At 42.1% G+C, this 12,821-nt stretch overlaps 1 protein-coding gene across 1 annotated transcript in view; it reads right to left on the bottom strand.

Annotated features, from left to right (window-relative positions):
* Nucleotides 1-12,821, bottom strand: part of GNAI3 (G protein subunit alpha i3) — a 61,723-nt gene that overhangs the window by 37,654 nt on the left and 11,248 nt on the right. The window contains exon 2 of the mRNA XM_060231597.1: nucleotides 113-155. Coding sequence (XP_060087580.1) covers nucleotides 113-155 — 43 coding nt within the window. The remainder of the gene's footprint in view (nucleotides 1-112; nucleotides 156-12,821) is intronic.

Below are 12,821 nucleotides of genomic sequence, written 5' to 3'. Positions count from 1 at the left end.
CAAAGCTCTAGTGAGCCTTTCTGGAAGTTATGCACACAAGCACTATGTCTGCGATACAAGTGAATTGTGCCCATATTGTTTATTGGCCTAAACTACATGTCATTTTACTTACTTCATCTGTTTCACAATGGTACTTTTCCCAGATTCTCCAGCCCCTGTAAAACAAACATAAGCAAATTAGTCTAAATGACACATGAAATTTCCACACCAGACAACTGAGAACATGTGATTTCAATGAACAATCTCAAAAGCGATTCCCACCCTCCACCCCCCCACACACAGTAACCAATTGTTCTGGAGCATCCAAGCAGCAATACATAACAGAATTCTAATTTCTAAGTTTCTTACTCGTAGCTTCAAGACATCTTTCAACACCTTGAAGCCAATTGCATATTCTGATGCCCAAGGTAATAACTACTCACTGCCATTATTTATACAGAAAATTAGGACATTAAGATGTCTACATAAGACTACCAGTCACCCCCCTAGCAGAACTCATCGTATTTCCAGCAGAGGAACTCTATTTCTCTACCCAAACAAGAGTTATTATGCATATAAATACCAAATAGTCGAGCATACAGTTGTGTATTAATACTTTAGTACACACTTTACAGTGGCTTATATATGCAATGAAAAAGATACTTATCTTCATCACATGATGGCATACACCCAGGATAGATGCCATTTCCTGCATGGAAGGGATACTCTGCCAGCAGGGGAGGATGGTAGGAAGGTCCTGCTAGCACGCTAGCAGCCAAATACCACGTGGGCTGAGTGGGTTCTCCACTTGCAGATGCTCAGCATAGACATGACTTTAGGCATGAATCAAAGTGCTCATATTTACTTTCATTTGTTGCTTTAAATTGGTTATTTTCTTTGTATTCTGGAAATTTCTTTAAGTTGCTTTGTGTCCCTTTCAGGAGAGGCTTTTTTTTGCCATCCGGCTGATTTATAGCAATTCATAGGCTTCTCAAGGCAAGATATGTTCAGAGGTGGTTTGCCATTGCCTGCCACTGCATAGCAACCCTGGTACTCCTTGGCGGTCTACAATCCAAATGCTGACTAGGGATGAGCCTCTGTAGCTTCCAAGATCTGACAAGATTGGGCTAGCCTGGGCTATTCAGGTCAGGGCAAAACAGAAACTTTCCCCCCCTTCAAGTGCCTGATCAGACTTATTCTGTGGCAACTTTAAAAGCAAGCCACTTAAGCCTTTTGTTCCTAGTTCTGTGACTGCAGTGGCATTTCCTATATTGATCTGGCCCTCTTCCACAATTCAAGGAAAGGTGATGCACCTGTTGTCCAATAAAAGACAACAACAAAGTTTTCCAAAATGAACAGCTATGAAGACTGCACACCTTTATGCCTCCAGTATTTAATTATTAGTCAGCTATTTCAAGCATTTCATTAGGGAATTAAAATAAACTTCTATCTAGCCTGTTTGAAAAACGAATAAGGGGGGGACCCCAATCTGGCTGGATTAGTCAACTTTCATTCTGGCCAAGGTATATCTAAAAATCTAATTCTATACATTAAAAAGCCAACTTATGGCATTTGAGTAAGTTACCATACAATTTTCATTTATGTATTTCAACTTGCTTTGTATTATTCGAAAGGGTCTTTTTCTCCTGTTCTATGAAACAAGAGAGAGAATTAAGTAAAGCAAGGACTGTATATTTCATGCATTACAATTTCATCATACAGATGATTAATTCAGTATTAAAACATGCAAGTCATCTTCCCTATATGGCCAGGGTCCTGCATACCTTAGGAACCACCTTTCCCCATATATGCCCCAGTGAGCACTTCGGTCCGGGTCTCAAAACCGGTTGACAGTCCCCAGCATCAGGGAAGTTAGGCTTCAGTATACTACAGCCAGGCCTTTTCCGCGGCTGCACCTAGCTGGTGGAATGAGTTGCCAGAGGACATTAGGGCCCTGTGAGAGCTTCCACAGTTCCACAGATCCTGTAAAACGACACTCTTCCACCTTGCTTTTCCATAAGGACAACTTACAGCAATGGATTAGACCCATAAAGATGTATTTAACATCATTCTGGACTATACTGCTACCATCGAAATTTAATTACATCATGAATTATTGTACTAGCATCTACTGTTATATTGTTTTTAAACTGATATTTTAATATTGTTTTTATGTTTTATGTATTATCTATGTTTTTATCTTGTTTGGTCATTTTTTGACCCTAACCTGTGAGCTGCCCTGAGCCTGCCTTCGGTGGGGAGGGTGGGATATGAAATAAATAAATAGATCTTGAGAGTGTAAATTTCTGTTTTTAAAGACAAGATTCTAGCCTTTATGGCTGCAAAAAGGAGCATAAAAACATGTGGGCAGTGTGTATGGTAGCAATATAGAAGTCAGAGGAGGGCTAAAAAGGAATTACAGCAGAAAGAGAACATACATGAGTGTCCATGACAGCCCCTTTGTTCTTCTCCTGTTGCTCCTATTCTTGGACACCCATACTGCTCCTATTCACATGGCCCCTCTCAGAAAAACTCCCAAATCATTGAAAACATAAAACCCATTGTCCAAACAAACCCTAACATAAAATATGCAAACATGTCTATTTGTTTACATAATTCTGGCTGCACAGAATTTGGGCATGTACACAGTTGAGTATATAAAATGAGGACAACAGAAATTCGGATCTGTGCCAAATTCTGAGTGTGGAAGGTTGCCTGGATATTTAGAAATAACAGTACAAGCTGGCAATTTTTTTCATTAGAATTAGAGAATTGCTGTTTTGCTAAGGTTTCTTTCTTTATTTTTAAATAGAACAACCGTTGGTTTTTAGCATGAGGGGTCCTTCTCCTCTGAGGTCAGAAGACAACTCCTTGGGTTATTCCCTCACTCTATCAGGGAGGCAGGAGAAAACTTTTTCCAATTCCTGTTGGGAGCCTTCGGAACGGCCCTTACCCTCAGTTTTGGGACTCTGAAAGCAGTGAGAAGCTATTAACTATATATAACCTTGAAATACTAACAGAAACATTATGAAAATGTAAAACATAGTAAAACATAAATCAGCAGAGTAAGAAGAAAAGACAGCAGCAGGTTCAGAGAAGTGACAGAAAAAACAATGATGGGATGGCTGAGATGTCTTCGTTGATCTGCTCACTGCTCAGCCAGTCCACCTGTGTGTTGGTTACACCCTTGATGTGTTCTGTACAGATGGAAAGTAAATTCTTTTGAGACCACGAAAGGATTGTCATGGCTTCCTGACGAGATCTTGACCCCCCTGCTTGTTGATATATGTTTTGGCTGTGATGTTGTCCATTCGGATCAACACGTGCTGAGAGATCACCTTGGTATGGAAGGAACTCAATGCATGTCTGAAAGCACAAAGCTCCAAAATGTTGATGGGGAGAGACTGTTCTTGGGAAGACCAGAGACCCTGGGCTGGGACCTCATTCAGGATGGCCCCCCATCCCTGCAGACTGGCATCTGTGAATATCTCCTGGACTACTGGAACATAGTAAACCTTGACCTGGAGTAAGTTGTTCAAAACTGTTCACCAACGAAGACTATACCTGACGTTGGCAGGAACTAGCAATGACAGACGGACGTAGGAACATCTGAAGTTCTCTGGAGTGAAGACGTGCCCACTGAATGGTGTCCAGGCAAGGAATTAGAAGATCCTGAAGTCTGGCCAGCGATGAAAGGGAGGAATGAGCACTCTGAATCACTGAAGTTGAAGCATCCTGAACTTTCTTGGCTTTGTCTATGGGAAGAAACAGGGAACTGTTGGTCGAATCTATGATGGCGCCCAGATGTTCTATCCTCTGCGATGGGGAAAATGAACTGAAAGATCACCTCAGTACAGTCGAACTCTTGGCTACCATGATCCTGGAGACATTGAAGCATTGTCTGAGTATCTTGAATGGACTTGGAGAGAGTGGCTGACCTGAACAACAGATCATTGAGGTAAGGATGAACACAAATGCCCTGTTTCCTCAAGTAGATGACAGAGTTTATGAGAATCTTGGGAAAAAACCCTGGGGGCTGTTGACAGTTCAAAAGGAAGGGCCCTGTATTAGAAGTGTCTCTTGACTATAGCAAATTGCAGAAATCTCCAAAGAGATGGATGAATTAGGATATGAAGGTACACCTCCATCAAATCTATTGACGTCATGAAGTCTCCAGGTTGAAAAATCTCTGTTATGGATTTCAGAGTCTCCATGCGAAAGTGGCACAATTTGACAAATCTGTTGGGGAATCTGAGGTCCAAAATGAACTTCCAGTCCCCGTCCTTTTTGGGAACACAAACAGGATGGAGCAGACCCCGTGTCCTCTTTCGCAGGGGGAAACTGGCTCTATGGCTTGGATAGATGTTGGATGGCCTGATTATGATGCGCTTGTGAGGGTTCTTGACAAGAGGGGATTGTAGGAATCTCTCGGGTGGAAGTCTCTGGAATTTAATTGTGTAATTCTCTGCTACGATGTCCAAGAATCAAGAATCTGCTTGAGAAGCCCACCAGTTCGGAAAAAAGTGGGACAAGCGTGCCCCCACTGGAAGATGAATATAGTTAGTCCTGTTTTGGCTTGGAGTCACAACCAGTACAGTCAAACTTGTTGAAACGTTGCTTGTTGGATCTTGAACCAGAGGAATTTTCCCTGAAGTTCTTAGAGGACTCCTATGTGTTCTTCTTGTGGTCAGAACGAAATCTTGGCAGAGAGTGTTGGATACAAAAGGATTGGTTGCCCCGCTTGTCTGATTGCTTGATGCTCCTCGGCATGGCCTTTTTGTCACGCGTCTCAACGAAAATCCTGTCCAAGAAGTCACCAAACAACCCCTGTGAAATGGATAAGCGGAAAGTAACGATTTACAGAGTAGGTCTGCTGGCCAGGCCCTGAGCCAAAGAACCATTGCCTTAGAAGCAAATGTCAAGATGTCTAAGGTCGCGTCTGCTGAGAAGGAAGCTGCCTTGAGTATGCAAGTGGCCCCATCTAACATACGACAATTGTTTTCTGGAAACATCTGTATTAATCTGTGTATCCAGACAATAGATGCTCTGTATGAAATGGAAGCAGTTGTCTCCTGACCATTATAGCGATGGCTTCATAAAGTCTCTTTAGGGTTATTTTCACCTTCTTATCCAGGGTATCACATATGTTGCCATGACAATCCTTGGAGAGTAGACCAGGGGACTGGAGAGATGTGACTGGAGCATCAACTGGAGGTACCTGTAACAACTCATTAGCATATTGAGGTAATGCATAGAGTTTTTTAACCAGAGGAGGGAACTGCCTATTTGCAGCTGGTTTGTCCCACTTTATTTTAAGTTGCCTTTCAAAGTATTCAGGAAATGGAAACACCTTCTCAACTACTATGCTGGGCAGAAAAAACTCTGAATTCCCTGTGAACTTGGACTTAAATTTACATTTAGCTTTGTTAGACTTCTCTTCCTCATCAGAAAGGGATTCATGAATTTCTAATGCAGCTATGGCCTTAAATGATAAGAAATGATAGTTCTCAGGACTAAACAGTCTGTTGGATTGTTCTGGGGCCCTTGTATCCTCAGACTCTTTCTTCGTCTGTATCAAATTCAGCCTCCTCACACCCCTCTTGATCAGATTCTGAGGAACCAGACTCATCCCCAGACTCCCTTGGCCGTTTTTTGTGAATAGCAGCCTTTCTGGCAGCCTTGGTGGGCCATGAAGTACTAGGTTGGGAAGGGATTAAAGGTGCACGCTTAGAGTCCTGCATGTTGAAGACGCCCAGAGTGGAGTAAAAGGCAGAAAATTGTTCCTGCATGGTTTGCTTTAGTTCCGACATGAGCCCTGACGCAAGAATGGACTCCTGATCATCCGGTACGTTACCACCGTGCGAAGGAGCTCCATGGCAGCTGCAGCCTTGAGTCATACATCCGGCTTCTCCCAAGCACTCACTGGGTCCGTTGAAGGTATAGAAGCTGCGCTCTGCACCTCCAAGATGGTCGCCAGCAGCACCAAGCTGCGCTGAATGGCCGGGAAGATCTTCTGTGGCATAGTGGCGCTTTGCATTACGATCTTCTTCTGTGGCCACTGCCCCACTGCCAGGGATATCAGAGCGGACGGCATAATCCAACCACAAAGGTTGCTTGGTCCCACTCAAAAAAGTCATTGTGGCTGCCGATGCGGTGCCTGCCTCCATCTCCTCTTCTGCCGAAAAAACGTTGGAGTGCTCCTGCGCTGCCATTAGGCAAAAGAATAAATGGTGGGAGCACTCAAAAAACCAGCTCCTCAAGAGAAAAAGAGAGAGGTACTGAGCTAAGAGGACAAAAGAGGAGATATATAGAATATTAAGAAAAGAATAGCAAGAAGCAGAAAAGAATAGAACTAGGAAGGGGAAAATAAAATTGGCAGATCAGAGCCTATGGAATCTGCTAATGCTCCCTATGAGGCAGGAACAGAACTGAAGGCAAGGGTCATTCTGAAGGCGCCAACAAGAAATGGAAAAAGTTTTTTCCTGCCTCCCTGACAGAGAGAAGGAATAACCCAAGGAGATGTCTTCCGCCTCCGAGGGAGAAGTGAGGATTCTTAAGATTATACAGAGACTAGCAGATTCTACATTAGAAGATGAATTTAGTCTAACTGCAGTTACATCATGAAAAGAAAAGTCCTGACCTTCATAATGATAATATATGGTAAGTAAATGACAGTAGAAAGGACTTATTGCTAGAATTCCCAAACATCCTGAATAACCTGAAACATCTATTTCTTCCTAGTTTGCTTGTTTAATGCAGTATGGCACAATAAAGCCTTTAAACAAAACAAAAACATTGGAGGGGCAAAGGGGGGATAAAATATGCATACATATGCAGAATTCCAGAATACAGTTTATTATCCTTTCCAGGAATAAAAAACGAATTTAGTAGCATTCTAAAGACTACCACAATTTTATTCCAAGATAAACTTTTTATGGAATAGAGCCAAAGTAGGTTCTAGCCCATGAATACTTATTATGGAATAAGATCTTGCTAAGACTTAGCGATGGGTACAAAGCGTGAAAACAGAGGTTTGTTTTGGCTTGTGGGGCCACATGAACCACAAACCTTCATGAGCCTCTGCAGTTACCAAACAGATCGTTTTGTGAGGTTCATGACCAGGTGATCTCAGTTGCCCTCATGTGGTGTGCCCTGCAAAAGCCATTTGAAGGGACATTCCCTTCAAATGGCTTTTGCAAAGCACATTGCTGCAGCCTTGGTTAAGGCTCTGCTGGGAAGCCTGGTTCAAACCGGACTGTCCAACAGAGCCTTCAAAGGAGCTGATGCTGTTAGAAGAACTCTCCTCGCACAGTTGGCAGGGCTCTGCTGAGCACCTAAGTTTAAACAGGACTGCCCAACAGAGCCCAAAAAGTCATTTCAGCAATGCCTTGAAAGCAGGGTGCGCGTGTGTGTGTGATTGAAAGGGATAGATAAAATGGCTTGCATCTATTTCAGCCTGACAGCTGATGGGTGCACCAGTCCCACTGTTCCACAAAAATGGATGCAAGCCTCTTCAGCTATGTTTCTCACTCTTCCCTGCTTCCCATCACGAGCCCCACCAACCTCCGAAAAACCACATTTAAGGTCATGGATAGGGATGAGTACAAGCCTTGGTTCACAAACCACAACCCAGTGATTTCTGTGACAAATTGAGGGTCATGGGGAGGTTTGTGTCCATCCCTAGTTAGACTTTAAGGTGCTACTAGATTTCTGCTTATTTCTACTACAAAAATCAGGCTCTACTACTCCTCTGGAATACTTTCTACAACACTCTTGGGGGTCTTATTAAGGAAGTCTGTCCTCATTCCAAATGTCCTTATAGTAATATTGTTCTGATTTATGAATGGAATGGAGGCAATGTTTTCTCTAGCTTCCCCCCCACCCCACACTGAGCAGGGCAATTCACACCCTGGGCAGAATATAATTGCTGTAATCGTAAAATGGGCAATGGGCACTGCAAGACCCTGCATGACTCCAGATTGCTACTAACCAGGGCTTCCTGTGTTAATGAGGGGCCACTCACATACACAGCTTTGAGGGAACTCCATTATGGAGGGCATTGCTCCCAATCCTTTAATAATCATGTATTTGGGAAGCATCGTGGAAGGCTGAAGCTACTGTCTCCCCTACTGTTTTTCCATGACATTTTCCCCCAACTAGGCTGTATAAGGATTACTGAACTAATGTTCTTACTAAAGTGAGATACGTTAACTTCCAGTTGTTGTACATATATTGAAATAGGACAAGCATCAGCATATCCAATAGTTTATAGAAGTACCAGTTTAAGTTTGTAATGATTCTTCTTGTTTACCTACTTAGGAATCCCTTGGAAATAGTATCTTAGCAGTTACTTTCCCCAGAAGACTGTCTCTAAAGCATATTGTGCAAACTAAGTTAGAGTCAGTATTGGGATGGGAAAGAACAGCTTATATGTATTTCATCATTAGCAGCTTTTGTTTCAGTGAACTGAGCACCAATTCTCAACTGCTATGCCTTTGAGCCAACGCTTCCTAAGCGTGTGGGAATAATATACTGTTTAAAATATTAACTGCCTTTCAAGCAGCAGATCAGATACCAACATGCCTCAAGCTCAGTTACAAGAAGAATACGATTTTATTTACATCAGAACTGTGTTGCCAGATGAAGTCAGAAGGCCAGCAACTAATGTCCTGGTGCACTCAATGTTTCCAAAAACAAGACCATCAAAACCACAAAACAATATAAATATTGGATAATAACACGAACCAAACTGAAGCAGTACAATTTTTCATGGTTTCAGTAATACCCTGTATATTTCCAGAACAAGCAAGAAGATTAATCTACTATTGACTTAATTAGGTGGTCTCAAATACCAAAACTGTACTGAAATTCATACAAAAGAAGGGTTGGGTTTTGTTTTGTTTTTTAAAAAAACCCTCTTTCCTTTACCTTAAAATGAATCACCAACAGATATGAGATGCTGTCCCAGTATGGACCTTATTTTTGAGATCTGCCAAATCAAGATGGGAACCAACCAACTCTTACTCATTAGCCTCACAATAGTGCATTAGTATTAGATTTTTAGGAACTTCTGTGACACAGAATGTTATGATATTTTCAGGTTTCTAGATGGCTGGGTATTTTCCACAATTTTGTTCTACATATTATGCAACTACATTACATAAAAGACAGTTCCCTACACAGTGGCACTGATGTGGAGACTGCTGTTTAAAAGTTGCACTTAATCTTTTCCCCCCACCTGCTCCCCAATAACTCTATATCGCAACATTTTTGCATCCCCATCAGCAAAAAAAAAAAAAAAGGCAAGGAGGAGAGTTGTAGGAGACAGCTTAAGCACTTTTCATTAGCCCACAGCTTTTTAACTGCAAAAGCTTGTCCCCTATACAGTTTTACAGGGATTAAATCACTGGGGTTTTATCACAAACTGTCCACATTATATGTAGAACCAGTATAGTTCTAATAGAAGTAATAAAATTACTAACAGCCAATTCTATCAAAACAGGAGGCATAATCAATAGAAAGATTTATTAGATGACGCTCACGTTGATATATCACTGTGAAGTATTTTGCCTTGAGCTAGCTAGTTCACCATTATTTTAAGAAAACTCACAATTGCACTTGAAGATAATACTATAATTCTGGGATGTTTTACAAAGTTAGTAGGTACCGTATATACCTTTCAAGTCTTCACAATGGCTAGGTCTAACAGCCATATATGCTGCTCCACTGTAGGTCAGAGAAACTGCACAACAGGGGTATCAGGGTAAGGTTTTGAAAATCCAGGGAAAACATCAAGTGTACAGAAAAACACAAAAAAGGGATTTAAACTAGCTCCCCCACCCCCACCCCCCAGCAAAGAGCAAAGTCTAGGCATGCAGTAAGCAATGCAGAAGCAAACATAAGAAGAGGAAGCAGAGAGAGAGGAGGGGGCCAACTGGGTGATAATAGGGATTTTTCCTCCCCTCTTGTGCATTCTATGCAAACATATAATATATACATCATGCATACATTATGATTAGGAAATGCAGGATACCTCGTTTAACACAAAAGAGACACTGGCCCCCAGATAGCTCACCTGCTTTCCTGATCAAGAAGCAATAAACTCCTCAAATTTCAGGCTGGGAGGAAATGGTTTCCCTTTGTGAAGGCAAATGGATAGGACAAAGCAGTGACCATTTGCCCATCTGCCAGGAAGGGCAAAGAGAGACTGCTATTTGGGCATCTGGCCATAAAAGGTAGGACATGTGCTTTGTAATGATTGAATAAAAGTGCAGTGTGGCACATGTAATAACTGAAAACCAATGTAAAGATAGGTTAAAGAGAAGCCCTCCTTCCTGGGAGAGAAAGAGTAAAAAAAAATTAACACACTCTGTGAAGACACACAAGCCAAATTCCAGGGAACACATAGAAATGGAATGAAGTTGCATTGACCAGCCTCTATGTCAAAGTTGCAGCTTGGCTTGTGTCCACTCCTCAGAAAGGAATGTCAAGATAAGCCCAGTGACTTGTAAAAGTTAGTTAGGCCTTGGTCTTGTTTATTTTTTTATTAGATTTCTGTAACATTCCTGCTACTACTCTGATACTAGCTTCTTATGTGTTTGTGCTCCTAAAAAAGGAGAATAGTATAGAAGTAAGCAAAGATCTTTTTTTCCCTTCTAAAGATCTTAGACTGTGACCAGAAGTTCTCACCCAAATGCCTGTCTATTTAACCATGTATAGATCAAACACCTGATCAGGTTAAAAGGCTAGCAGGGCTAGGGGAAGGGCAATGCATAGCAGCAAGTACACACACAGGGCAACACTGTCAGTGTCTCAAACTGCTGATAGCAAGGAAAGGGCAGGTAAGTCTGAGTGGTGACAGGGACCAATCCCACACAATATGAGGGGAAGGGGCAAGTGCACTAGCCCTCTCGTTCACATGGAAAGCCTCACGACTACCCCTCAGATACTCTTGGGCAAGGGGAGTAGAAGAGGGATAGATTGTTACAGCATATACCACTGGATTGCTTGATTACACCAAGGCTGAAAAAAACCTGAAAGAACAAATGTCCTGACTCTCTGTGTGAATACATTTTAAAGTTGGGGGGGGGAGGGGGCTGTATTCCAATCACACATTACAAAGTACATACCAAGTTATCAATATGGACAGGGGTGGCCAATGGAAGCTCTCCAGATGTTTTTTGCCTACAACTCCCATCAGCCCCAGCCAGTATGGGAGCTGAGGCTGATGGGAGTTGTAGGCAAAAAACATCTGGAGAGCTACCATTGGCCACCCTTGCTTTAGGACATATAGCCAATCTGCTACAACAGGAAAATCCTACAAAATAATGTTGGCTAAACTGTGTGGTCTTTCACAAAGCATCTTCCTGAAGGTGCTGCAATAATGGAACAACTCAAGTGTTCTCTGGAACAGATATATGTGGGGAAGTGGTGCTTATAATTCTCCGGTACTCCCTGCTCCCTCTCTCTTGCTTCCTTCTGCAACACAGCTTGCTTTGTCAGGCTTGCTCAATCACACAGGAGCTACAGAGCAAACAGGTCTCCTGGGTGCAACTGGGTTGCCTCCCTCTTTTCTCTGTATTCATGTCTTTATTGATCCAGTCTTTCTCAGTAGGAAAGCAATGTGAACTATTTAGATGAAGAATAACAAGCCAGTGAAATGGATGAGGCTGAGAGTGTGTGTCCAGACCAAGTTCACCTAGCACATTTGCTTTGTAGACTGGGGATTTTTAACCTAGGCTTCCCAGATTCTAACCACTCTACATGGCTGTCTCTCTATTCCTGCACTGCCTCAAGTTTGCTACAGCACAGACAGTGTCTTCATATTTTGATGAAACAATTCAGAGATGTCAGTTATCAGAATTGTTAAACAAAATATTGCAAGAGTGCTAATCTTTTAAGAATCTTTTAAGTTTTTTTAAAAAATAATTGTGTTTGTCTATGCCGTTTGTATCTCCTCTACCTGGCATTACGTTTTATGACACACATGGCCCAGCCCGACAAGGTATCATTTATGTCAGATCCAGCCCTTATGAGTCTGACACCCATTATATTAGAGGATGGTGCAGAGTTGTTTTCTGTTGCATGAGAAGGTTGAACCAGAACCAACAGGTTGAAATTAAATCAGAAGAGTTTTTGGTTAAACATCAGGAAGAACTTCCTGAGGGTTAGAGTGGTTCCTCAGTGGAACAGGCTTCCTCAGATGGTGGGCTCGCCTTCTTTGGAGGTTTTTAAACAGAGGCTAGATGGCCATCTAACAGCAATGCTGATTCTGAGAACTTATGCAGATCATGGGAAGGAGGGGAAGGAAGGCTGCATCAGTGTTTAGTTCTTGTGCTCCTTTCTTACATGTCCAGGGAAATGCTGACTGCTGCTTTGGGATCAGGCAGCAATTTTTCTCCAGGCCAGTTTAGCCAGGGATCCTGGAGGTTTTTCTTTTGAGCATGGAGCAGTGGTCACTGGGTGTGTAGGGGGAAGGTATTTGTGAATTTCCTGCATTGTGCAGGGAGTTGGATTAAATGACCCTGGAGATCCCTTCCAACTCTATGATTCCATAGAAGATTTACCAAGTATTTTCTACATCAAATTAATGCAGCCATTATTCTGACTGCTGGCACAGTTTCTTCCTACCCTGATGCCTATATTGGATCTAGTCAGTTAAAGAATAGACTCTTTCAGTGTTATTATGATTAAACTAATAGGCTGTTTGTGCAATTTAAAAATAAAACTGCATCTTGATAGTAAACAAAGCTTTAATATTTTATTGTATTTTCAGTGATCATCAACAAATCATGTTTACTAATTGATAGCCTTGCCTATTCTCACAGAACCACACAGCAATA

Source organism: Heteronotia binoei, chromosome 2 (genome assembly GCF_032191835.1).
Source record: "Heteronotia binoei isolate CCM8104 ecotype False Entrance Well chromosome 2, APGP_CSIRO_Hbin_v1, whole genome shotgun sequence".
Taxonomy (NCBI): Eukaryota; Metazoa; Chordata; class Lepidosauria; order Squamata; family Gekkonidae; genus Heteronotia; species Heteronotia binoei.
The sequence above is the reverse complement of the archived record's forward strand: the minus strand, read 5'-3'. Positions and strand labels throughout refer to the sequence as shown.